Source organism: Colobus angolensis, unplaced genomic scaffold, assembly GCF_000951035.1.
Source record: "Colobus angolensis palliatus isolate OR3802 unplaced genomic scaffold, Cang.pa_1.0 Scaffold684, whole genome shotgun sequence".
NCBI lineage: Eukaryota > Metazoa > Chordata > Mammalia > Primates > Cercopithecidae > Colobus > Colobus angolensis.
The window spans coordinates 299,877-327,601 of record NW_012120532.1 but is presented as its reverse complement, the minus strand read 5'-3'; the positions used below and the strand labels follow the sequence as shown (position 1 = coordinate 327,601).

Below are 27,725 nucleotides of genomic sequence, written 5' to 3'. Positions count from 1 at the left end.
ACTGTTTGGAGTTGGATGTCCTTTTTATTCCCTTATACATTAATGAATCGAAGGGCTAAAAAACAGTACAGCACCCTAAAAATGTAGGAATCATCAAGATCAGAAGAAGGAAGACATGTGATTCACCATCACAGTGTTCACCTCTGGATTTTTTGCAGGGTTCCCTGAGCATGTTTTATATATTAACATCTGAACTAAGGTGAAGAACATACTTTTTCCACCCAAGAGTCTGTATCTGATTTTATGTGTTTCAGTGTATGTCAAGTGGCATCTTTATTTTTCCTTGTTTTATCGCATAATTCGAATGGCTTCCAAATGGCTTACCATATAGTGCTTAAAATTATGATTGTTTTAAGAAAACCAGCTGCAGATGCCTGGTGAAAAGCATCTATGGAAATATTTTCCGTGAGAAGATGTTCCAGGCACATTTTTGTGGCTTGGCACTACTTGCATTGTGAAATTACTATTTTAATCTGTATTCCTAATATTTATAGTTTCCACAGCCCCACACAATGTGTGTGCCCTTAATAACACAGGCAGGTATATAAGTGACACCCAGTGTACACAGAGACATCTTCATCTACCCTAGTTCTAGACATTTTATATTTAGCTTCTATCAGCTTGTAGTTTAGAAGGATAATCCGTCATCTGTACAAAAGAAAACTTACCACAGTGAAGTGGTTACAAATCTGTGAGAATATGAAGACCTTCTCCCTTTTTCTTTGATTTGGGATAAAGCCTAGCAGGGCAGCTTGCAGTCAGTGTGGTCTGCTATGGCACTTGGCTTATGATTCTCCTTTTCAGTGTCATCTCCTTAGTGCCCCCAACAAAAAACATTCATGCTCATGTTTATGGGTTAGTCCTTCTGTGCCATGTTAACAGATTCAGCATCTCCCAGCTCCTGGGTCTCTATCGTAGACTGAGGGCCTCTGGAGAGGAATGAGGCAGAAGGCACTCAGTTGTCAGGCTGCGTGCCGGCCCTCCCGACGGGCCAGGTGTAGAGGCCTCCCTGCCGAGCACTGCCACACCTGTCACTTGCTTCCAGCCTTCCTCGCCTAAATAGCATGCATGGGAATGGAGATGATGATAATAAATGAGAGGAAACGGCTGATCCATTGGACCATTTCAAGGAAAAGCCCTATTCTTTTAAGTGGAAGCATTTTATTCAATTTAACTTTCTTCACAGCTCTGCTTCTGTTATCCAGAGCTTTTAGAGGAAATCAGGTATCCACAGCTGGGTTGACAAACACTGTCTTTGATAGAATTAACCTACAATAACATCAGGTGACTCACAGGAACTGTTCTCAGAGGTGGAATGCGGCTTCTGATTGTTCTTCAAATCCTACCATGTTTTCAGCTACTTTTCCACCCTGGACCTAGGAACCACCCTCCCAGATTTTCCATGATAGTTGTAGTTTAAAATATTCTCAGTGTGCTGGTACTTATTAGAACTTTTTTGTTCACATGGATGTTTACACCATGGAGGAGGCAAGCCCCTGGCTGGAGAGGCCAAACCCTCCCCGTGTCTCCTGACTCGTCCCCCCTGAGCATCTGCATCCCTTGTTCATGGTACTGCCTCTGCCACCCCCCACCTTCCCCAGGAAAATAGGGCCGGCCACAGCTGTCTCCTACATGCACAGCACCAGCAGAAGTAAAAACGACCCTTCCGGAAAGCAGATTAGCTCTGAGGTGTAGTCCAGAGACACAGCCAGCCTTTGTGAAGTGGAGCCAGGAAAGAAGGGTGTGGCTGGAACGTCACTGGCTGGAGCTCCAAGCCTCACAATGCCCTCTGAAACATCCATCCAGTATTTCAAGAGCAGGAGCTGCATTCTGCTTCTGCGTTGTAAGAGAAAAACATTTTTGGCAAAAGAGAGAGTTGGATAATTTTTCTGACCTGGAAATTAAAAAACAGCTGTGTAGAGAGAAGGGAGTTGGGTCCCAGTGACCACCGCCATAAAATGCCTCGTGTGTCTCTGGCGCTCTGGAGAAGCCAAGTCATGGAGGCTGCAAATCGCAGGAAGGAGCCCCTGTGGGTCTCACATGACAGGGCCTGAAAACTCCCACCCTCAGCAGACAAGGCATCATGGCGGTGCGATGCTCCGCACCCCTCCATGGGAACCTGGAGGCGTCCATCAGAGAGGAGCTGCTGTCTTCAGCCCGTCCTCGTCTGGCAGCAAGGCGCCTCTGGCAGCAAGGCCCCACGTGGCTTCGCAGGCTGCGAGTCACACCCAGAACCTCATGCCTTGAGATCCAAGCAGAGCGGCGAGTCGCCACTCTTCTCCTGCCAGAATTTCCTCCACACAGGCATCTGCATTTCTAAAGGACTGTGCGCAGAGCTCGATCATCTATAATCCACAGCACCTGTTAACAGCCTGGCCAAAGTGAGACCAACAGAATTTATCAGCAGTGTCCAGCCCTCCCCGAGTTACTCTCACCTACCTCAAAAACACGGAAGTTCCTTTGCATCACACGAATAAATAGTGGGAGATGAGGATGAAATAAGACCACTGGAGGAGAGAGAAATGACTCTCCAGCCCTCTGGTGGCCACAGTAACAGGGACAGAGGGGAAGCACAGTGGCAGGGGAGTGGCTGTGATTTGCTGGTGTCCGAGGGATCATTTAGAGTAATTAGGACAGTCTGCATCCAAGCTCTTTGGACAGCTTTTACTTGCATGACCCAAAGAAAACATTAATGAAAACATTAATGAAAATCTCAATGATTTTCTTAATAGATAGACCCCTTCATAATAAGAAACAAAAGTAGACACAGCAGGGCCTCAGCTGGCAACACCTCTGAGCTGAGCCTGCACTCGGGAGGCTGCCACTCCATTCTCACGCCATTCACACTCACCTCGCCACCCCGCTCGGTGTCTGTTCTGAGCAGCACAGGAACACCCGAGGGGAGGCACATTGACAGTCCTCCACTGTTAAGCCATGGCCTAATTCATATCTTACACGAGTCCTTTTAATTGAAGAGGCAAAGGTGGCCAAATAGAAGCACAAGTGGAGTAAACAGAACATTCCCCACCTGCTCCATTGGGGCAGGAACATGCTGGGCGTGGGGAGGTCCCTCTGCTGCCAGATTCGCTGGTGTTTCCAGGCAGCCTTACCGTAGTTGTCCTCCCTTCTCATTAGACTTACCTATGTTTTCAATTAGCCATTCTTGCTGTTTCCGTATATCCAATCTGTAGCCCTACTTTCACTGAGATTTTCATTCATGTTTTCAGTAAGTTCTTCTCAGAAGCAGATCTTTTCTTAAAGAATTGTGATCATAAAGGGACCCAGAGGCAATTGTGATGTCCCCTCTTCCATTTCCTGAGTTGATATGAAAGTTAGCACTCTATAAAGTGTTGCTGGCTTTGACTCAGTATTCAGGGAGAATGTGACAGTCAGCAACCCCAGTAGAGCCAAAGAGCAGCCAGGATACAAGGGGAGAAATCGAGTCTACTGGCCACCATCCCGTTCCCATCAGGTGATAGCCAAGGTCCGGCCTGTAGACACACCTCTGTCTCCGGCTGAATGAAAAACATGACCTGGAGCTCTTTCAGTGGCCGAAACCCCGTTGCCACTTGGGCATGGGTGCACGCACAGAATAACTATTTGCTGCTGAAAACTGAACCACTTTGATACTGAGTGAGTAGCTTCAGCTCTCTGCGACTGTGGGAAAGGTCCACATTTCTTCTTTGCCTCAATTCTCCATCAGCCAGGCTACTTATTTCTAAGGTCGTAGTCCCTGGCATCATCATTCAGCTGTTTAGAAAGCCCGTTTTCCCACATTGTAACTCCCGGAACTGCAGGTCCACTGATTCTGAGAGTACAGAACTCGTCCTCTCCACCATTTCCTCATCACACGGCCTAAAGGAAAAAAGTTTTATTTCATCTTTTCCCCCCCAGCCCTGCAGGCCATCCCATAGTTCCTTAAAAAGCCCAATAAATGGATTTCAGTGTACATATTTTACAGGCCTCTTGCTACTAAGGTTTTTTTTTTTTAACATGCTCCTAAGCTCCCAGAAGCAAAAGGCGTTTACTTCCAAAAGATAACCACGGTACTTGCCAGTAGCACGCTGCATGGCATTGAGCTGTCTCGTCTCACTCGTGCCACAGTGCATTTGGATCACTGGCCTAGGGAGTGAGAGTTCTCATGGCTTAGGTCATTTTCCCTCATTGTCATGATTGATTTCTTCATGGTTTCATTTTGAGTTTCCTGTCGGTGTAATTGTGTGCTAGCTGCATGTACTTGCTGTTGTATTGTGTCAAATGATTCTCTAACTTCCTTTGGAAAGCACTAATGAATAAGTGCTGTTTCTCTTCTCTATTGTTGGGTTTTTTGTAAAGTTGCTCAAATGCTCTCAGGTATGGCGGCTCTGAATGGAGGACTTGGCGCCACAGGCTTGACGAATGGCACGGCTGGCACCATGGACGCCCTCACCCAGGCCTACTCAGGAATTCAGCAGTACGCAGCCGCCGCGCTGCCCACTCTGTACAGCCAGAGCCTGCTGCAGCAGCAGAGCGCTGCGGGCAGCCAGAAGGAAGGTAGGTGCCGCCTGGGCCCCAGGCAGGGCCCAGCCCAGCTGGCAGCACTGGCCTCTAGAGCATGGTTAGAAGGTATCGGATTGAACCCATGTCACAACAGAAAGCAGCTGTTGTATGTGTTATTCGTGTTTAACAAAAAACCTGAAAGCTGGGCGTGGTGGCATACACCTGTAGTCCCAGCTACTTGGGAGGTTGAGATGGGAGGATCACTTGAGCCCAGGAGCTGAGGCTGCAGTGAGCCATGGTCATGCCTGTGACTAGCCACTGCACTCCAGTCGGGGAACACAGACCCCTCTCTCTCAAACAGCAGCAAAATCCTATTTATTTCAGTCTTTCTCACTTGGTCTTATAGTTACCTTCTAATTTAATTTTTCATCCATCTCTTTAGATGAAGTTCTTGTCCATTGTATATTTATATACCAGTCTGGCTTTGTAGATAAATGGTTTTAATTTTTTTCCCCAGCTACATCTTCTGAAGGGTTATGGCATCTCTGCAGATCTAAGTCCAGGAAAGTTGACCACCTTTTTTGCCATCCCCAAATATCCTCTCACTGCTCACCCCCCTCCCATAATTAAGTTCTATAAACTATTAATTTCCCATCAACTACTTAATATTTGGTGCCTATAAAAAATTCCCAGGGACTTCCCTTTCCCAAGTCAGCACAGACATCACCTTTTCCCCGTACACGGAAACTACCTGTTGGTGGAAGGGGAGGGATGGCCACTGGCTTCTGTGGGTGAAACACTCTCTGTCCTTTTTGCCAGGGTTTTCGAGTCCACACATCCTGTGAGTGTGTGGCTGCCTCTCAGTAGGTGATGGTTTTCAGGTGAAGGATAAAATCCACGGTTAGGATTGCCTTGGTCTTTGTTTAATTGGGGGTCTTCAGGGAAAGCAAGTAAGTGATCGATTGCCTTGCTTATCTGCCAGTAAAGCAAAATAAACTCCAGGAAGTTAATGCTAAGAATAAATGAAAGCTAATTATGAAATGGTTCATGAGTAAGACCAAATAAGGATCATTGGTCATTCTTCCTTTTGATTCCTTCTTCCTTAATTGAAGCTCCTTTAGAGAAAAATCTGCTAAATGATATTTTTTTCTGACTTGGTTAGATATGGAATAAAAAGCCAGAATACAGAAGCACTAAGGGAGATTTTTTTAAGTTTCTTTCCCTTCTCTTTTATCCTCACCCCATAGTTCCAAACTGCTTTGTCTGAAGTGGGTTCTAAGAGAACACAGCTTAAAAGATACTTATGTATTTTTTTTTTTTTGAAAGAGGAAAGAAAAGGTTTTTTATTTGTATGAATAACATGGAGATCACTTTTAAAATGAAAAATATATGAAAGTCCAAGTTACTTTTCATTATGTCAACTTTCTCTTTACTCTTAGCTGTGACTATTATTATAGGCTTTTGAAACATGCACAGGTGTTCAGACAGCTATAGTTCCCCAGGCTTGTGAAAGAGCCCCTACATCATAAACATCACTTGTCTTCCCCAAGAAAGGCCTGTGTGTGTTCCTTTGTCTGTGGTCTGAGTACCATGGTGACAAATGAGGGCAGAGAGCAGGACCCTGTAGGACGATGATATCCTCACACAGAGGCCAGAAGGCCAGTTCCCCACATGGTGGTCACCTCTCCATTACAGAGCAGGACCTTCCAGTAAACTATAGAGCGGTTTAGGGATAAAGTCTGGGCTGTGAAACAACATGTTTCTGAGGTTTCACCTGAGCTCACTGCCCTCAACTTTCTCGCCGTGAGTTTTAGGGGTTACTGCTTAGCACAGTAATTCCCCTTCTGAGATTAAGATAAAATTGCCCAAAATAACCACTGTCCACTGCTGATTTAAGAGTGTGTGTTTTCAGTAGCATGCTTTCGGGGTTTTGATTTGTTCAGTGTTTCTTTGGAATCATCTCCCACCTTCTCATACCTCTCTTCTGATCCCCTTCTCTCCCAGTTAATACGTGCTCAAGAAATTTAAACCATCTTCATATTACTTTAAGTAAAACATAAATTTACAAGCAAATGATGTCAGGCAGAGCAAAAAAATAGTAACAACGATGAATTCGATTTTCTACTCCACAGTTCTGTCCGAGGTTGCAAGACCTGGTGTGTTTTTCCCCAGACAGGAAGTGAGCCTCTGACGGCCCGCCTCTGTCCATTACCTGCAGGAGGCGAGTCCCGTGAGGAATGGGGACGCTGGTGTACTCGCACAGCTTTGTTCCTACAAACGTCCCCAGTGCTTTATGCCAGATCAAGTGCCCTGTGAGAAAGATAAAACATGAACACCCCAACAACCAGGACCAGTAGTGAGTGTAACAGAGAATCTAACAAGTGACAGTAACGTGCACCGGGAGAAATCTGATGAAGGGGTGACTTGTGAACAGGTGTTTCCCACTTCTAGAGGAAGAGCGATGACACACAGGTAGAATCCCATTTTTAAAAAAGGTGTTTTGTGTTTTCCTCTTCATCTCAGCCACCTTAGTTGCATACAAGGGAGGTTTTCCATATGAGATTTTTTTTTCCATTTTAATATTAAAAACTCAGGGCATATACAAAACCAAACAGTTTCTTGGTGATGGAAAAATTGGGGGATCTATTTCAAGAGATGCTGCTGACATTTTTTTCTCGGGAAGATCAGGAACAAAAGGACAACACCTACTTGTGTTTGTTTACTGGTCTCTTTGCTGGGTATAGACACATTCAGCATGAGTAATGTTCTAGAAAGCCAGGATTCCTCAGGCAAGCCCTGTCATCTGTCATGTGCACTGAAACTCTATTTTCTCCCCGGCTTCAGGAGGTGAGATGTACTTCACAGTTCCAGCTGGGGCCCAATAACCCTCATTCATGCATTTGGATCTTTTGTGCAGTAGCAACATGAAAGCTGGTAGCACCACATCTGACCAGCAAACATTTCACCAAGGATGTGCACACACAGCAGCACTCAGAACATCCCTTTCCAGTATTTGGGTTTTGCATCTTTTCATGTTAAATTTTGATTCTCTTAAAACCAGAAAACATCTGGGGACCCAAGGCCCCCCTACAATCGTGTCCCTTTAGAATAGACTCCTTCCCATGCTCTAGAATATGGATATGTCCAAGGAAATGGAAGCAGTATGGGAAGTTAGAGTAGTCACGAAGACACACTTTTAAATGAGAAATGAATACTTCATTTCTGTGGCTTCCATAGTTTGCCTCAAGAAGTTTTCTTTGTGAAAAGTCCCAGTCATTAGGATACTTTCTTGTGATGTATCTTGTGGAGACAGGGAAAGAAGCTTGGTCTGACATTTTTACAAAATTCTTTTTATCCCCATTTTAGTTTTCTTCATGCCACACACAGAACCCTTCCCACATTTAGGTTCCCCAGTGCAGCTATCCCCTGGGGTTGCCTAGTTGGCAGGCCCGTTCCTCTCCTGTGAAGGCCAGTTGAGGATTCCCGACCTGCAGCAGAAGTCGCCCCACCAGTTCTGTGAGCGCCCCTCCTTGGAAGACTCCCATGCCTGGAATGCCCAAGAAACAGTCAGCCCTCATGTCCCTCAGCTCATGTTTATCCCCTTTTGTGCTGCTTTTAACTTTCAAATGATGCTCATATGGGTGGGGGAGAGTCAGGAGGGGAAAAGCGAGGGGAGCTTAGGAGCACGCACCTCTCCAGCCAGCGGGGCCAAGATCTCCATGCTGCCCTTGCTGCCTGTGTTTACTGGGAAAGGACAGGTGGACGGGCAGAGCTTGGCTTCCTCGGTCTTTGCCTAGCTTTTGCATCGACTGCACGCATCTCCAAGGCTAACGCCCAGGGGAGTCATTCCTCTCGAAGTCATGGGACTCAGGCTACCTTCTTGTCTTGACTCATTGCCAGTCATTTAAAATAAAGATGATTATTAGACTGTGTGTTAAGAGACTTGGCAAATCAAAACTGGCTGGATAACTAGGCAAACGATAGAGAAATCTGAGCAGCATTACTGCTACATCCATTCTAAATTGTTACAATTTGCTTAGAATGCACAGAGCACCACCCTTTTTTTCTTCTCAGAGTCTGTCTGTACCTGAGAAAATCTGTCCACCCAGGAGAAACCCATGCCAAGATTATCTGCCCCCATTCTGCCCACTGTCACCTTCATCCCTATGAAGAGGTGACTGAAATGCATGCCGAGGGACAGTAGTGCCTGTGACTCACAGAAGACTGTCAGTGAAAAGGAAGCCGTTCATAGCCAGCATCTCTGGAAATCAGGAAAATCTGAAGGATGATTGCTTTCCTGAAAGGCACTCCAGCACTTGACATTTATCCATCTGTTTGTTCTTTGTAGGAAAAAGCTAAATGCTTAGCCTACCTGTTGTTAAAGTATTCCTAAGAAGGGACTTTGGAAACTAAGACTCAAGGGATACCTTACTCTGACTTTTTTTTTCCTCCTTAGGTCCAGAGGGGGCAAACCTCTTTATTTACCACCTTCCACAGGAATTTGGAGACCAGGACATTCTGCAGATGTTCATGCCTTTTGGAAATGTTATCTCTGCTAAAGTCTTCATTGACAAACAGACCAATCTGAGCAAGTGCTTTGGTATGCAAAAGAAACTAAGCTAGAATATTGCAGTAGGTTCCCAAGAGTCATGGGAAGGAAAATGTGAGACAATTTCAGTCAGGATAGGGCCTTCCCCACGTGGTGGTGGGCTCTGATTTTCTGGATCCTTGTAAGCAGATTTGGGCAAAGAAAGGAAGGAGCGCTCTGGGAAATTAAAGTCGATGCCCATACATTAGGTAGTCTTACTATACTATTAAGGAATCAAACCACATTTAGCTAATCTTTCCCACTAATTCCTTACCCCTCTGGGTTTAGTGCAATTCAGACACCATGGTGGTGGGCAACACCATATTGGGGGCTTATTGGCCTTGATGTAACACGCACACAAAGACATTTTCACAGCCAGCCAGCCATTCATCAGCACCCACACACCCATGTGTTCAGGCTGCTGCATGATGGCAGCTCCATGTGCCCGGGATGAGCGGCTGACAGATCTCACGGTTACGTAGCGCGCTGCATGACGGGATCTGAAGGGCCACAGTCGGGGAGTGGGAGTGGATGTGGAGTCCAGGGGCTGGGGCGGGGGCTGTGGGAATGAATGTGAAGTCCAGGGGTGTGCAGCTGTTATCAGAGCCTGAGGTGCCATGCCCCTTTCCTCAAGCAGTCTGGACTCTGCCTCCTGTGGTGTTTTTCGCTCCCTTAGGGAGTAAGGGATGCTCACAGAGCGGACGGATGTTTTACACCAGGACAACAGCATTCATTAAATATATTCCTTCCTTCATTTTTCAAACCCTATTGGCCCCCAAAGCAGTTTACAGGCCAGGATGTTCAGAGTGTATATTACTTGGCAAGCTCAGGGCCCAGTTTGAGTTAGAATATTCACTTTAATCACTCCTGCGATTTAATAATTCATGCCGATGGGAAATAGTAACAGCATAAAACCCAGTTAGTTAGGTGAGGGCTGGAGGAAACACAGAATTGTGTGCTATAAAGGAAAATAGCAAAGGGAGGGTGGTTCTCAAACTTAACACCGGCTGGCAATGAGGAACCAGTTCAAAGAGAATGTTTTGGCTTCTAAAACTCTATTATCATAAGGTCTAATTTGTGCTATCACCCAGGAAGGTCTGAAGGCACCATTAAAGGACTCCGCATGTCAGCCACTTACAGTCACCACGCTACCCTAGCGGCAAGGCTGTCAGCCGGAACCCATTAGGCTGCTGCTGTGGCAACTGTATAAACCCCTCTGTGACAGTTCAGTAGAGAGGGATATGCAAATCAAATCATTATAGGGGGGTGTGTGTTTGAGCAGGAGCCTACTTTAGGGAGGCTTCCCTACACGGTTTACAAGGCTTTGAGGCAGACTTTTGTGTTTTTCACAGCTAAACAGTATTCTAGGTTTATTTGGAAGGGAATTCTGCTTCATGATTTGATTTGAGAAAATATTTACTTCCTTGAAAACAGATTGTTTATCAGCCTACAACCTCCTCAACCATGTGCTCATACTGATGTAAACCATAGCTGTTAGTGTCAGATGATTCTTGAGCATGATGGACTAGTTTCCATTTCTGTGAAATGCTATAGCACCCAGGTTGCTCGGTGAGCCAACCGCATTTCTTAGGGCTGCCAGTCATAAGGTGGTGCCCTGTTCCTTCCTATTTCTTGGCCAGGTTTTGTTATCCATCTCACCTTTGTCCACTTCCATTCTGTAACTATCTTGCTGTTCTTTGATAAAGACCCAGAGGGAAAGGAAAGAGCAAAACTCTTGGATCCCAGATCACATTTATTGGGAATGAGACTTAATAAAAATGTAAACAGCCACTTTGCAATCCAGCCTGCCTCTGAAAAGCTGCTCAGTGTTATGCCACATGCCCATTTTTATCAGCTGAGAACTGTGCAGAAAAGTCATGTCCTCTTCTTCCTTCTCTAGTTTGTAAAGGAATTTTCTCTTTAACTTTAATAGCAGATGGATAGAGGTGCTCAGTATAGAACCTTCTGAACAGCTGACGTTTAGACCTACATGTAAATCAGGACAATAGCTTCCTGTCACCACTTGCATCAGCACCCTTTACAGCCTTGACGTACCTCTGCTGCCGCCTCCCCCAGTGCTGGAACAGACTCTGGGACTGAGAGCCTCTTGTCACTGGGTCTTTGCAGTTCTTTTTCAAAAGCTTGCCCTCCCTACTGTTTTTGGTGGCGGTCATTGCTACAGAGTAAGAACTGGGGAATTCTCTTCAGATGATGAAGCTCTAAGCCATTGACTGTGTATCCCCGAGACTCTGGGAGATGCCAGGGAGCAATTTCCTTTCTGCTGAATTTACCAGAGCTTTGGAAATGGAAAGTGAGATAAGGAGAGAGGCCCAGCACTTCCCTAGTCTCCTTGGTAATAACTCCAAGTGGGTAAAAATCAAGTATGAGTTATTCTAGGGTTTATTCGCTAATTGACCCATCCTCCAGCCAAACAGGTGTAGGCTCTGTGCGACGGACGATGGAGAGCTGGAGTGAGAGGCCGGGGCTTGGCAGTATCTGCTGTTCCCCAGCCCTTCCCTTCCCGAGCATATATGAACCTGGGGTTCTTTTGGAGAGATACTAAAGGACTTGAATCACAATGATTTGAGCAAGTTCAGTAAGTGGAACTGAATTCAGCCAAACAACTGAGGTTTCAGTGTTCTGGGGAGGGGTGTGTGCTCCGTGATGCCACAGTTCCAGTCCAGCCAGCTGCTCCACAGCTGCTCAGTGGGCACGTTCCATCAGCCATTCATGGTGGACTCACCATCAGTTCGGCGGAGCTGTGCTGGGCCCGTGGGGGCTGGCGCCTCATGCTGGCTCTTCAGCCCTCCCTAGAGCCCCGGCCCCCTTTTCTGGTTTCTGCTGGGCTGCCTCTCCAGCCTGACTCCCTGTTCTCGGTATTTTCCAGGTTTTGTTAGCTACGACAATCCAGTCTCTGCACAAGCTGCTATCCAGGCTATGAATGGCTTTCAGATCGGCATGAAACGCTTGAAGGTGCAGCTGAAGCGTTCCAAAAACGACAGCAAACCTTACTGATCCTAACCCCAGAGGCTCCCTGCTCTCATTTTAGCTTTCTTAGGGTAAGTCCCACGAGCCAGCCTGTCTCAACAGGGAAGGCAGAGGAGGACCACATTGCCAACTTTTACCAAGAGAGACGGTTATTTTTACAATAAGGCCTCCATGTCCCCACCCACTTCCCCTACCCAGTTTGCCATAATTAAAACTTGGGCTACCTTGTTTCTATTGAGTAAATTCCTCCTCCAGTTGTGCCACTGTATTCTCCTTTGTTTTGCAATTTGAATCTCCTTTTACCTTTTTTTTTTAATTTTTTTCATTTTTGCTTTTTTAAAGAGAAGCATATACACAAATAAATGGCATCTTGAGAATTTAAAAGGCAAACAAACGCTAATGTGCAATTCTAACTCTGAAACCACTGGTGCCCCGAGAGCACTGCCTGGAGAATTCACCCCTCCTTGCCCGGCGCCCGCCCCCGGAGGGAGGGTCCGGTGCTTAGAGGTTAACGTGGTGGCCTAGGAGAGGGAGAAGCCAGGAGAAGCACTTACTCCAACCACACGTCTTTCCACTACATCGGCTTGTTTTACTAAGTAGGATTTTATTTTAGGGTTCAAAGAAACATGACATTTATTGGTCAAATGATTACACTGGTTGTCTATTTTGTTATTGTTTTATTTTAGTTTTTAGAAAGGATTAATGTACAAAAAGATTTAGAGATCTGTTTCTTAAAGCTACAGGGTTTAAAAATAAAAATGAGTGAAAATACTTGATGTTTCTTGAAAGATAAATTTAATAATAATAAATAAATACATAAATACATAAATAAAAAAGAAAGCCACAGGCCTGTAAATTTTATTTGTAAAAAAGCATTTCTATTTTTATACAAAATTTTTACTGCCTCAGAAATAATGGAAGTTATTTATTGCCTATTGTTAACTTATTGGGTACCTAAAGAGCAGTTCTCTGTCTAGCTAGAACCTTCTGAAGTAGTCTCTAGAGGAATTGTTCTAGGAATGGGCTTTTTTTCACCGTTGAACCCTAGACCTAAAGTTCATGCTTTATCCTCTCGTTGTTTGTATCTGTCTGATGATTTTGTTTGTAACTTCCATTATCTAGTTTACAGTTCAGTCGTCTGACTTTCCCCGTATGTCACATTTGTTGAAACTGGACCCTCTCCCCCTGTCCCTCACCCCAAAACACCCGGAATCCATCCCCTTTCACTCTCTCCAGATGGATTCTCTTGGGGTTTCATTGTGCTGTGGATAAAGAGTGTAAGAAATGCAAATTATGTGAATGGCTCGGAGACTCCCTAATGACCTAAGATTTGCATTAGTTTTTCTCCTGCACCCTTAAAAGTGATTTTGTTGCTGCTGCATAGATTCTGTGTAACTTTTTACTCTTCCTTGTTTTTTCCCTAGACATCTTCATGCCCGTTAGTTCATCGTTTGCCTAGCATGTCCCTGTGGCGTCTCAAAAAAAAGTTTCATCGTCCCGTCATTGTTTCTGATGTCTTTCTGACCTCACATCATATTTGGTTCTCCTACTGACCTTTGATCTAGTTTGACCTTTGAAATTTGCATGTGACCTCATCTAGCTATGAATTCTGGGAAGTCAATGTGAAAAACATTGCTGCATTCATGCAAGACTGAAATTTATTATTAGACAAATTCATTATAGGAAAAAAACCTGTGGCAAAAACGTTTCTTTCTTTTTTTTTTTCTTTTCCTAAAACAGACTTGAAAGTATTATACAGGGATTGGCATTCTTCCCGGTCACTGGTAACAATAGCAATATGTGTCCAGGGACACAGAATGTTGGTTTCTAACAGACTACTTCCAAAAACAGTTTGAGAAAAAAACTGTCTGATTTTAAGTCTCTAGAGGTCTGTAATAGTTTTTACATTTTTCAGGCAGTGTAAAGTTTTTTGATAAGGCCATTTTAGGTGGCTCACTTTCTCATTAAGATATATATATAGAACCACTTTTTGTAGATTAGTATAAGAAAAATATTTACCCTGTTTTGGGGCAAATGCTACCTATTTGTGTCACCTTTTGCTGAACTCACAGTTAGACAATCCATGGTTTAATGCACATGAAATTACCTATATTTTATACTGTTTCAATGTACAGGAGAAAGGTTACTGTAAACTGTGTTATGTTGGTGCTTCTGTGAATTAAGTTGTGGTTTCATCATGAGTCTTAATGTTCTTTGTTGATAAGACAAGTTTAGAATTGGTTTACTTAATACAAAAAAAAAAGAATTTCAAAAAAAAAAAAAGTTGTTTGCTTAAAAAAAATTTCATGTGAGGGAAAAAAAAAAACCTATTCCAGACTAAGTTTTGTGTTGGCTTGTGAAGCATTGATGTCATTTTTTTTAATTGTGGACTATTTAGATGTGTTTGTGTTCAGCAAAATGTGATCTGTTTTTTTCTTTTAAAGAAAAAAAGTGAAAATATATAGTGCCAAATTCCAAAGGTACTTCCTTCCTAGAGCTTCAGTGTGTTTCTTGTGAGAAGTAATTTGATAACATGGGTATTTTATTATGTGTTTTGTATAAATCCCTAATATTTAAAAAAACAAAAAACAAAAAAAGGTTAAAAAGTTTGTTAACTTGCTATCCTGTGGTCTTGTTGCCTGAAATTGTTATTGTTTGTTATTTCTCTCTGATGTTTTTTGTAAGACATTGTATAAGTGCCCATGTCCCACTTTTTTAACCACTCCGCACATCAGTGCTGTGAAGGCAACCTCACCATGTATTTTCTTCATAATCTATGGAAACCTCTAAGGTGAGAAAGTTTTGAACTTTTAACCCTTTCTACCCAGAGCTATCTGGAATGTTGATAACTTTTTATACCATCATGATTTGAGTTTGTTTTGGGGTGTTTCCAATTTGGATTTTTTTCCCCTGCATCTATCCTCTAAGTTGTTTCAGTTTGACTACTTTGTTCTTTGGTTAAGATCCAAAAGAAAACAATTCCACGAGGCCAATCTAAAGGGAAAAAATCCTACACTACTTTTGATTATTTCTCATTTTTGGGAACAGAATTCCTAATGTGCTACTAGAATTCCTTCTTCAGTTTTAACGAGTAATTGGATAAACTCTGAGGGAAAACAGAGGTAGATTCAGCACCTAACAATCCTGTATGCTTTTTAGAGCTGTGTCCTAGTCTAGAATATTTTCATGTACCTTGCAGTAAAACGGACTTTGTGGCAGGATAGTCTTTTGAGGGGTTTTGTTTCTGTTTCTTAAATACTCCTAAACAATATTTCCAATCAGCCATTATGCTGGGGCATCTCCGACCCCAGTAGGTACCTCTGAATATACCAGGTGTCTGGAGTTAGAAGCCCATAGCCCTTTCCCAGCCTTTTTGTTTTTTTTAATTGAACACATTTAAAGGGGACTGACCATCTAAGTTAAGCTCAGTTCTTTATCACAATGTACTGACCAAATACCTAGCACCAGTTCCAATACCTAGCACCAGTTCCTGCTGCCACTTTTTAAAGTGCCATATGACTTTCTATGAACAGGTACCTTGCTGTCTTGACAAATCCTAATGTCACGCCTACAGCCCCAACACAAGCTCCAGCCTTCCTCTTCGGTATGCCCTGGAAGCTTCTTGGCCTCAGCTCCCCTTCCCCGCTCAGCACCCTGTTAGGATCAGTGTGTGTGGATGGGATAGCCCTGGGACAGAAAGGACTAGCCTCTACTGATGCAAAAAACAAAAAGCAACACAAACGTTTCCTTCTTATAGCACATGCACTTACGGTGACATGATTTGTATTATCCTCACATGTGTTTACTACTGCTGGGGCCTTCCTTCATCCTCTGAGGGCTATTTTGTACTTCCTGCAGCAATCAGCTTAATAACAACCGTTATTGCACCTGTCTCTCTCCGAGAACACGGTGTGTCTCGACACATACATGGAAACACAAGAGCCCACCACTTGAATTTCTAAGACCGTTTCATCCTGAAACCCTTGATCAATTACCTAAATCTCAATGAAAAACAATTCTGATTTCTTTCCTGAACCAGACTCCCCTCCCCATTTCCCGCTCAACTCTCCTGCATGCATCTCCCCCGGAGGAAACACTGAGGGCAGGAGACAGGAGGCTCAGGACGGGCCCTCTGAGTCCAGTGTTCCTTCTTCACAAGTCACCGAGAGAGGACATGAGTGGGAAAGTCCCTTTTTGCCCTTCTCCAAAAAAAAAAAAAAAACCTTTCACAGAGACAAACTGTCCTTCTATCCACTTTATCTTTTACCATCAAAAGGAAATAGCTGCAAGGGTGCAAAGGGCCTGTGCCAGAAGAAAACACACACAGGGAAACCGCTTTTTTTAATCAAGTGTAGAGAATAGTCATTTTTAATCTAAATTAGAGAATTGTGATACAATGGCAGTCCTCAAAGGCGTAACGAGTTCATCTTTCTTTCACCATAGGGGTTATTATAGTTGGCTTGTGCTACTCTGGAATCATTTTACTGTTTGTTTTTATTATCTTAAGTGCTAATTAAAAAAAAATAAAATTTTAAAAAAACCTGTAGTTTCATTACCTTTTTGAATAATGTCATACAAAAAATGTATGTTTTTTTGTGCTGTGAGAATTGATGTTTGTAGATTAATAATCATTTTGTTTAGAATTACAAAATAGTTTTTAAATATTGTCTGAGAAAAGCCAAAGTTAATGCAACCTAGTGGAAACTGTAAGACCATTTGAGTATTGTTTGTTTTATTGATGCATTTGGATTTTGTTGTTTGATGGAATTTGAGCCAAAAAAAACATACGCAGGCTTTCCTATTTCTACAACTGATTGTACTTATGCATTTTGTACCAGTGGAACTTTTTATACTGGAGATTAAAAAAAAAAATGGAAATTTTTGTGGCTTGCTCTGGTGGGCCCCTGACAATGACTGATTTCAAGTTTGATTTCGGGTTGATAGAAAGAAAGTTGCTTTTCTTTTGAGAATTAAAAACTTTGGCTTGATTTCTTTTTTCCCTTTGCTTATACCTAGCATTAGAATTTTGTCTTAAAATAACAGCGGTAAGTTTCACTTTTTATTCTGTATTGTGCAGTTACACAATAAGGTAATTAGATTTAGAAGTACTCAGTCACTTTAAGTGGATAAATGTATTAGTTAAAACTTTAGGGTTTGCTTTTTTGCTGTTTAGATCAAAGTTTTTTCTGATTCTTCTGTCCTCATTGTGAACATAACCGTGTAGTTGAAACAGTCAAACTTATTTTTGTAATGTATGTTATTGTGTGATGCAGTTTTTTGCTTCTGTCTCCAATATTAAACCATTTTCCTAATACTTGTTTCTCTCTCTGCGTGTTGTATTGTTGGTAGTCATTATATGTTGGTGATACATCTGCACACCTCACTGTTTCACGTATCTGTTTTTTTCTCTATGTTGTGTAAAAAGATACAGTCGATTCCACTTAAGTGAATATCTGATTTGGTAAAGAGGAAACTGCACACCAGCCACCTTTGATTTACGTACAACCGCCCATGTGAACTCCTGCTTCCAAGATTTATACACTTTTTTCCTACGGTTCACCTCAGTAACTGCCTTCGGGGTTGGATTTGCCAAGGTGTTTTACGGTCTTTTGACCACACAGGTTAATTTCCCCTTCTCTCCCCGCCCTCATGAGTCTATCCACACAGTTCTTAACATACATTCCAAACTGCTGCTGGGGTTTCCTCTCTACACCCACGAGGCCAAACCCACATCATTACAGTCCTACTCTTCTTAGACACCAATCACCTTTCTAAAAGAGGTGAGTTCTCCAGGGAAGGAAAATAAACTTAGCCGGTGAAAAGGGTTAAACTTAAGTCTATTTGTTGCCATCAGTCAAAAGATATGTATAGAAAAGTCATTTAAATTATTTATTTCTACAAGCTAATTGAATCCAGGAGCAGCTTTAATTATTAACACTAACGGAAGAGAAAAGAAGTATTTCCAAGGGCTCAAATGGAAGCTGTACTCAGTCCGGTGGAGGCAGGGGGAGGTCAAGTTTCTCACACTCAAGTCGTCTTCATAGTTTACTGTCCTTTTCCAAACAAAAGCTAATAATGCCATACGCATCCACACACTCCCTCCTGGATGAACCTAAGTCTCGTCCCCACTGTCACCCCAAGGCCAGTTATCAAAAGCTGTTCCTTCTCTGCCCTCAAAGACTGAAGCCGCAGGCCCTGTTCTGCCTCTGCTCAGGAATCTGATTGCTCTTAAAGTGCTCTTACAAGATTCCGTCGATGTTTGCTCCCTCTGTCTTATCTCTCCTTCCAGTATTTTCAGACGCACAAGCTCTGACTCAGGCCACCCAGCACCTGGCAGCCTTCCTCTGGGTGCCAGTGAAATCTCTCCCAGTAGGTGCTCAGGCTCTTCACCCTCTCGTTGCAGCAGCCCCTCTGGCCCGAGATTGTATTTTCTAGTCTGCTCAACAACAGAGGGGCCTGGCGAGGTGGAGGAAGGGAGGCTCCCTCCCCGGGGCTGGCTGCCTCAGTGATGGTGATGCCACCAGCTCCAGCCTGCACGGATGGAGCTCACTTCCTGCCACCACTTCTGCTTTCAGTCTCCTCATAGCCTTCGGCAGTCTCCTCTGAAAACACACTGCCTATGTTAGTGGGAAAGGATGGCTAAGGGTGTGAATTCTTTTTATTAGGGAGGTGGGAGGGGATGTTGGGAGGTATGGGGGGTGATTAAATTATTTCCAAGGTGCAAGTGTTTATTTTTCAAATCTATAAGTACATAGATCCACCATTTTGGCACAAGACAAAATACTCATGCTAAGCAAAGGAAGAGAAAGACAAAGCCAGTTTTTGTTGCTTTTCTAAAGCAACAAATAATTCTCCAAAGAAGGGGATGAAAATGCTAGTTCCTTTAAGCACTTACGACTATAAAGTTGGTCCCTGCTTAAATTCATACCCATAGTTTTGAGTCGGGATGACCCCGCTGCAGTGTGAGCAAGGTGAATCCGTGTGCCATGCAAGGACCACCTTGGGATACTGCAGCACCATCAACATCCGCCTTGCTGATGGAAGCCACACACGCTGCCCAGCCCACAGCAGTTGCACGCACCCGATGGGCTTGGACTCTTAGCTGGCAGGCTAGGACACACAGTGAACATAAATGTACTGTGAATCGTTCCTGATAAGTGAATAAAACATTGTGACCAAACAATCAGCTTATTCACTTATCAGGAATCGACTGTTCTGCTAATTTGCTGTTGTTGTTTTTCATCTCTGTTGTAGTTCACTATTTTTGCTGTGTTCTGTTCTCTCATGCTTGGGCAAATCACTGGGAATATTATCTTCATGTGACCATGAAACGTTTCTATTGAGTGAAAATGATATCTTAACAAAATCTATGCACTTGCTATCAGGAACACAATACTGGATGTGTCTTATATATATTGAACTATATAGTACTCGATTTCTTAAATAAAGCTTAAGAAAGGACTCTGTTGTGTGTAAAGTTAATGTGATTATTTTTCAAAGCAGTGTTTCTAAGGGGTATTTTTGTTCTTTTAAGTCTTGAGTGATACAGGATATTTTTCATTAAAATTATATCACTGGCTTTATGACTTAATATTCAATAAATTGACTTTGGAAACAAAAGTTCTCCGGAGTGCATTTGAGCCAAGAGACCTCTGGAAGTCCACCCCCTGCCTCATGACCACAGCGAGTCTCTACCCACGCACCGTGGGGGGTAGAACAGAGCAGTCCCTTCATGGCCAAAAAGCCCACTAGGAGGCACCCAGAGTCCGCCCCAACCTACAAAACCTGACTGCCTTCCTGGATGTGATCTCTTTAGGCCCAGAAGAAAGGGGACCAAAGAGAAAGGCAGATCCAGGAATAATGCTGGTTTGTGTCAATACTTTGCCAGAATGATGTGGCAGTGAAAGCATGCCCTGCTGGAGAACAATAGCCGCCCTATTCAGGACCGCAGAATGAGAGGCAGCAAGAGAAGGCATTTGATCATGCAGGATGAGAAGGGTAATGTTTCAAAGCGGTATGTGAGAGAGAGACATCCTATAACAGTTGCAGCGCTTAAACGGGAGGCCTGCTGCTTGGTCCTTTGAAGGAATATTTTTGAAATTTTTCCTGCAGGCCATAAGTTTGAACAGAATGGCATTTTCTGTTGGATTCCTTTTTTGCTTCAGGGTTTTATGTTGGATTTGTTTTTCTAGCTTAATGTTTGATTCTGAGAAAAACTCCTGAACTTCTACTTGCAAAATGGCACAAGCATCCTGATCCTTTATGAAGCAAATCTTATTCATCCCTGGTAATGAGGGACAGAAAGAGCAGCTAATGAAAACCCACAGATAATCCAGAATAATTCTTCCATTCTCTGCCTTCTCCCACCACAAACCTCCTCCTATTCATAAATTTCTCACAAAAAAAGAAGCTTCTAATGAAGGTGAGGGAGCAGAAAAAGAGCCAAGAAGCAGGAAAAGGTAGCCAAAGCCAAGGGCCTGGAGAGGGGGCACCTGCTGGTGCTGCGCAGCCACCTGGGAAGCACTTAACATTGGGAGACCCACAGTCCGTGAGACCTGGGCGTGGGTGCTGAAGAGCTACCTGCATGTGAGGAGCCCTTCAGAGTCCTCCCTTGCCAGTCAGGCACCCAGCTAGAACACACCCCTTCTGTAAAGGGCACACAGCCGAGGGCATCATGGGTAGGAGGGCACTGAGTCAGGGAAGGAGGAATAAGACCAACACGTTCCCCTGTTGGTGTGCAGCCCTGATTCCAGAGTCCCCCATGACCCCCTAAGCAGGGGCTGCCCGCTGGGAGACCAGCCCAGAGTGACAGGTCGAGGCAGCTGGAAGTCATCTGCCGGGCAGGAGCTGCTTTCTGAGGAACACTCCATGTCTTGTAACCTGTCTCTACTGGTCAGCAAAGCACCCTGGCACCAGCTTCCACGTGCCTGCATCAGGAGGGTATTTAATACAAACTACACATACACAGTGTTCTCCAACTGGTCACTTACAGCAGAAGCCGCACATAAGAATCCCCAGTTGTGAGACACTGGAGGATCCTTCACTCATGAAGCTGCTGTGCCCTGTATAGAAAGTTCTCAGGTGCATTCTCTGGGAGGCCAGACTGCCTCAATGTGAATGCCAGCTCTACCACTAATTACCCAGGGAACCTCTGTGCCTGAATTTCCTCATTAGCACAAGGAGGGCAAAAATAATACCTAACGCATCGGGTTGTCATGAGGATCAACTAAGCCAATACACGGAAAATGATGTGCTCAGGGTCCATGGCGCTGTGAGCACGAGGCCGGGCCGCAGGTGAATCGGAGCAGCCACACCTACAGACAGGGCAGCTGAACTCGCCTCTGCTGGCCTGGCCTCTCACCTCCCAGCAGGTGTCCGCTTAGCCACCTGCAGAGAGCCCCACAGAGCTCCCTGGGTTCCCTGGGGAACTACAGGCAAGGTCTGACCAGAAAGTACGGTTCTTCCAGCAGAGCTCTCTGCACCGACAAGTCCCAGAACAGGCCTTTCCCCTTCAGAGACACTGTCCACTCTAGTGGCACCTCCCCTTACAGGCTCACACACCACACAGCTCCAGGAAGTCACCAACTCATCCCACGCTAGGAAAAGGAAATGATTCCTCACTCGAATCCACCCCTTTCTACCTGTATTATATTTAGGCATCACTTCCCCAAAAGAAAAGCCTAGCTGTCCAGTTTGGGCCCAAGGCAGGAATGACAAGGTCACCTGTAGATTTGTCTACAACAAGCCTGTAGGTTCCATGCCCTTCCAAGGCAAAGTGGTGCTCAACAGCAACCCGAATGGGTGTATGACCACCTCGGGGAGAGCAGAAGCCGGGCTTCTGAAACAAGGGCAGGCACACAGATACAGCCAGGCAGAGAGCACCCGACCCCCACCCCCCATCCTCACTCTGCTCCCAATTCACCACAGGCGCTATGCTTTTGTTTTCTTTCTTTGGTGATCCACGCAGAAGTTTAGAAAAATTATTTTGCTGCTAAAAGCACAAAAATGAAAAGTAATTGCTTTAGCAGAGGGTGACTCTTAAGAGAGACTCGCCATTACCTAAGCCCTGTGGCAAACTGTTACAGTCTCCAGAGTCATTCTCCCCTTCCCTCCTCTCTCCACTCCTTTCTATCTTCCCACATTCTTTGCCATGCAGCAGAGCATTTGCTATATATGGTGTGCTGTTTCCATGTCACATGTGTCTGTCTCCTCAGCTAGACCATAAGCCCTCTGAAGGAAGTGACTGTATCTCATCCACCACTGGATCCCCCGTGCCTTGCACAGTACCTGCCATCTAGTCAGGGTTCAAACATGCTGGCTGGTTGAGGAGACTCTGGGAGGCAGCAGTGAGCATGCCGGGGCTGGGGACAAGGCTTCCTTATTCAACTGTGGATGGGCTCAGGAGGGTGGAAACTGGAGACCTCCTGGCAAAAGTCAGGAGCCACAATGGCGGGGGGGGCCTAGGGCATGAGTGGGAATGAGGGAGAACCACTGCGGCGAGTCCCCTATGCAAGCTCTACCTGGTGGCCCCAAAGCTCCTCAGCTAAGAGGCCCCCAAGTGGAAGACTTGCCTGCTATGAGGTCAAGCCACCTCAGATGTCCTGTCATCTCTTTCTGCACCCACTTGGGAACATTTTCTATCTAGGGACTGCCCCTCAACAGAAGTTTAACACCTCAGAGATCAGAAGGGCCATAGAACTAAGTCCACATGAACAGAAACCATGGAGACAGGGGCCTGACTCAGGCATTCCTGAGAAGCAGATCCACTCCCTTTCCCCCATCTCCCGCAGCAGCTCCTGTTGGGCCTGGCAAGTGAGTGCCTGGGCCAGGATGGGGCCGACACCAGCTCCCGCCCTGCACAGCACAACCGAGCCATTCATACAGACTTGGACAGGCGCAAGGTCCCTGCTGCTGCAGGGATGCCATTTGGTGGCAGGCATGCAGGACACGGGCTTGGATCCTAGTTCTGTGTCCCAACACATCAATAGCTACCACGGAGCGAGGGCGTCCGCCAGTAATCATTCATTTGTCCAAAACACGCATTAAAGAGCTACCTATGGCAGGCATTCCAGTAGGGCCATGGGTACAGACAGTTAACACATCATACCCTTCCCTTCCTCTAAGAGTTTGGCCATAACTAGCTTCTCTGCCAAATGAGGGAAAACAGGTAAGCAAGTGGATGGTCCAGGCAAACCTCTCTCCCTGCACAGCAGACACTGCATCCCAGGGCACCCACACAGATTACGTACTCAGAGAGACGGTTCTGTCTGTGGGACTCTCTGCCTTAGCTGAGCTCACTGTTGCTCAGACTCAGCATTGCCCTGCTGGAGCTTAAACGGCTGTCCTGGGGGAGAATGAAAGACAGGGGGAGACAGGGCAAGAAGCTCCCTAAAGCTTCTACACAACAATGTCTTTACTGAGCTGACCAAAGTGGCCCAAGTGCTCCAGAGTCACGCTTCCCAACCACCCAACTATGACACATTCTTCCCCATCTACAAAATGGGATGCAACCAACAGCTTCACACCATTAAAAACTATGAACTGAAACAAATGCTGGGTGCCTTCCCCTCAAGGAACACAATGAGGCTGGGTAGTTGGGTAGGGGAGATGTAAGGGAGGACAGGGCCTCTGTGGGCCTGAGGCGCAGGGCTCTGGCAAGAGAAGAATGCCCTGCTGCGCTGACACTGCAGTCACCACCCACCTGGAGCTCCACGACCCCATGCCCTGCCTGCCCAGCTCTGCCCGCTTTCTATCCGCCACTGACTGCATCCCCCCGGAGGTGCCCCTTCAGCCTCTCCCACAGTGTCAGCACACCCCCGTTCGCAGCCTCAACTTCTGCCCAGTAGCAATAAAATATTGGTACCCACTTGCCTGCCTTCCCTGGCACACAACGCTCTGCACAGCAGGTGTCAGAGAAGGGGAGGTTCCCAACTCAACTCCCCTGGCCCTGAGATGAGAGGGCCAGGCAAGCAGCCCCTCAGGTTGACCAGACAAGGAAATATTGGCGATCTGTCATTCATGAACGTGATTATAAATATATGTCATACACCTCTATAATTAAAACCATCCAGGTTAAAATTTGAATAATTCACAAACTTACAGTGTGGTATGAATTTCGAAACATTGATCTGAAGTAATGTTTTCCAAATTCTATTCTACAGACATTACCCTGCAAGATAATCTATGGGAAAAATAAGTTCGGTAGCCAAGAAGGTGTGAGGAGTGCTGTTAACCCAATCCTCCTGGAATCTGCCCAGGTGCAGTCACTTAGAAAAGCTCTGGGACAGCTCTGCACCCTGCAGCCAAGACCTACCTAGTTCACCTTGTTCAGCCCAGTGCAAGGTGTGCTTTCATTTCTTGAAACTGTCATCCTATGATACCTATTAACCCGAGAGATGATGCAGTGCGGTAGGGAAGCACGCGGACTTTGGAACAAGGCTGCCTGGGTTGACCGTGGCTCTGCCACTTACTAGCTTGAACCTTGAGCAAGTTCCTCAATCTTATCTGTGAAACACAGGACACCAACAGCAGCACCTACCTATTTGCAAACTATTCCTAACAGCATAACACAATAAGCTCTAGAGAGGTGTTTATGAACAGCCAGCAGAACTCGTGTCCTAAGACACACATTGGGAAACACTAATAGAGAATTGGAAGCCCTATAGAATTCTAGAGATGTCATCTCTCCATAAGATTACAGACTGGTAGGAGAAAGGGTATGTAATTATGACTCAACACGTTAAGTCACGACCAAGGAGTATGTGCGGACTTTGGAACCCAAAGAAGGGAAGGAACTGCATTTCTAATGGTGAGGAAGGTTACAGGAAAGAATCTACAGCCAAATTGACAGAAATCCCAAAACACGAGCAGGATTTCACCAAGCAGAAAAGTAGAGGATGACTGTGGCAAATAAAAAGTAGGTGCACAGTATGGCTGGGGACAGCGAGAAAGCCAATTTGACTAGAGTGCACAGGAGCTGGAAGACGGGACGACGCGCTTCACCGGAAATGCACTGACTGACGCTAGGTTGTTACAGGCCCGGGTTTCCAAATTAGGGAGCTTGGGATCTCAGTCTACAGGGAAATAAGGAGCACCAACGTCAAAAACAACCACCAACGTCAAAAACAACCAGCCAACCAAGGAAGGATCAGAGTCGCAAGTGAACCGAGTAGAAGAGGAAAAGACTAGGGGCAAGGAGACATGTTTCAAGGAAATTAAACCAGTTCAGGTAAGCAGAGATGAAAGAGGCAATCAGATCAGAGAAGGGGAAAAAGGGCTGAGAGGTATTTCAAACACAGCAAAATATTGAGTGTGACATTTAGAGAAAGCTTAGATATGACCCCCCCCAAAAAAAATGGGGGATAGGTCAGCATTCGGAGTGGGCAATGGAGAAAACCACGGTTGTAGCAAAGGTCCTCGAGATGGACACAGCAGTAGCAGCAGCATGTCCTGGGAAGCCGTGGGTGATAACTTGGGCTCATGTCAGGTTCAAATCCATCCTGGTCTTCTTCCCAGGTGGGGCCAGCTAAGACGTGAGCAATTTGAGTAACTGGGCAGGAAGCAGTTATGGGAATGCTGGGCCCGCCCTGCAAGACTGTCAGAGCAGGAAAGGGCTTGGACCGAGCATCACTTCTAGTAAGATCCAGGCTGATGGTATTTTATTTCTCCCCTCCCAGAAAGGACTCTACAGGGGTACTCTGGATGAGCTGAGACATTAACATCGGGAGTCCAGATCCCTTTCAGGAGCCCATTTTGCCCCCCGGAGACCTTTCTCCTCTTCCCCACTTGCTGACAGATGCCTGGGATGTCTATCCAAAGGAGACGGTTTAGTCCCTTCTCTCTCTTCCACACGGGCCACAAAATTGCCAAGCTCCATCTGCACCCATGAAACTACATTGTGACATGGCCGCTTGACATGAGAATATAGTGACATAGCCAAATTTATAGGCTAATGTGTTTTCAACATTTATTTTCTTACCAGCAATGATGCTCAAATACTCTCACCCTGTCTCTAACGCCCCTCATGCTCTTAATCACATCCTCAGCCTAATCACATCCTTGGGCTTCACTCAGGGATAAGGATAAAGTTCAGGGATGCATTTTGGGCCAGCAAAGTCCACTGTACACATTACATGAAAATTAAAGAAATAAATTCTTTTTTCCTGTTGTCCTATGTCAGGATGGCTGCAACAAAACCAAAACAAAATTTCCTACCCCAGGCTGTGATTCTTTCCATCTCCACCTGGGTCAGCCAAATCTCCAGGTAGTATTAGCTCATCTAATTAGCTGCCTTTCCTCTCTTGCAGCTGAAAACCACACCCAGAGCACATCAGTCATGTCCGGCCCTGTGTGAAAGCCCCGTTCTCTTCCTGCTGACGTTCCACTTTGAAGCTAATTGCCCTGGCCAAGAACACATACCTGCCAGTGTGACCCTGAAGTACACTGCTACCTGGTGTTTTGCCCGACAGCTCCCGGCATCCAGGCGTTTCCTGGTCAACTGCTGGAGACACCTGAGCACCACCCTGTGCCAGCAGCAGGGCCCAGACCAGTGTTGTGCCACCTCGCTCTCTCAGGCTGCACCTGCCATCCGCTATGATCCTCAAAACCGGGAAGGGCTCTCTGCTCCAAAAACTTCCTTCCTAACAAGCTCCACTGATAAATTAAAGGCTTCATTCCCCTATCAGATAAAAAGCTAAAACGCAATGAATGATCCCAGAAAAAGTTAAATAACCGTTCCACCTGGAAACTTGAACGGCCCTTCTTGGCAAGGTGATTTTAATCAAACAGAATTAGGAGACACAGAGAGCCCAGCAGAGGGAAGTGGGAGGATGTGGTCGGGGACTGCCCAGAGACAAATCACTTCTACCACGCTGGCATATGGCGCCTTTGCTATGTGCCAGGCACGGCGCTGGATGGGCTCTTTGTGCATCATTTACGCAGCAGAGTGACCCAGTGAAATGGGCATTATCTCCATTTTGTAGGAGAGCAAACGAGTTCAGATGTGAAGTATCAGTCTAAGGCCAAACAGCCACTAATCAGCACAGCATAAGCGTCACGTTCCACAAGTTCCCTGACGGCCATCTGGGAGCACAGGTGGTGACAGCCTGGGTCATCCCACTCCCACTGGATGCGCCCTGGTAGCGACCGGGGCACAGCCCACTGTCAGGTCGATGGGAAAGCCTGCTTGGCAAGGAGGCTCCCCCATGGGCGCAGGACACGGGGTAGGGCTGGTCACAGCCATTAGTTCGTTGACCTTGGCCTCAAATGCTAGCTGCAACCCCCGCGAGCCGGGGACACCCTGGCGGAGTGCATGCACGCCTCGTGGCCTCCCCGCGCTAGCCGGGCGCGCGTGACTGTCTAATGAGGCCGGCGCCAGCGTCCCACACCGCGAACTCAGACGAGCGAGGACAGAAACGGTTTCTCCACTCACAACCGCTCCGTTGCACTCACATCCCGTCGGTTTGGGTGTCCCCGAGTTGGGACATTGGGTTCTGTTGGTCCCGCTTTCCGCAGGCCTGGCCCTAAGCGTCGGCGGGAGGTGGGGGAGTGGGGCGCGGGTGGTGCGTGGCTTACCTGGCGTTAGATTGGGATCCCACGCGGCCGACTCCCTCTTCCCCTTCCCGGCAGCGTCCTCGTGCTGCTTCTCAGTGGGTGGGCCCTAGCCCCTACC

At 45.8% G+C, this 27,725-nt stretch overlaps 1 protein-coding gene and 1 long non-coding RNA gene across 6 annotated transcripts in view; one reads left to right on the top strand and one right to left on the bottom strand.

The window, feature by feature from the left end:
* The window catches only part of CELF2 (CUGBP, Elav-like family member 2), a 170,477-nt gene extending 150,940 nt beyond the window's left edge, over positions 1–19,537 (top strand). For 2 of the 5 annotated variants that reach the window (XM_011926396.1, XM_011926395.1), the window contains 4 exons: positions 4,336–4,533; positions 8,936–9,079; positions 11,955–12,126; positions 13,480–19,537. In XM_011926396.1, the coding sequence (XP_011781786.1) occupies positions 4,336–4,533; positions 8,936–9,079; positions 11,955–12,082 (470 nt within the window). In that variant the 3' untranslated portion in view covers positions 12,083–12,126; positions 13,480–19,537. Of the gene's footprint in view, positions 1–4,004; positions 4,047–4,335; positions 4,534–8,935; positions 9,080–11,954 lie in introns of all 5 variants that reach the window. The other 3 variants (XM_011926397.1, XM_011926394.1, XM_011926398.1) reach the window with 3 other exon arrangements.
* LOC105500765 lies at positions 9–27,725 on the bottom strand. Its single transcript, XR_001000075.1, has 3 exons — positions 27,629–27,725; positions 6,692–6,789; positions 9–2,372 (listed from the first exon to the last, which is right to left on the bottom strand). It is a non-coding gene; the product is annotated as an uncharacterized LOC105500765 (long non-coding RNA).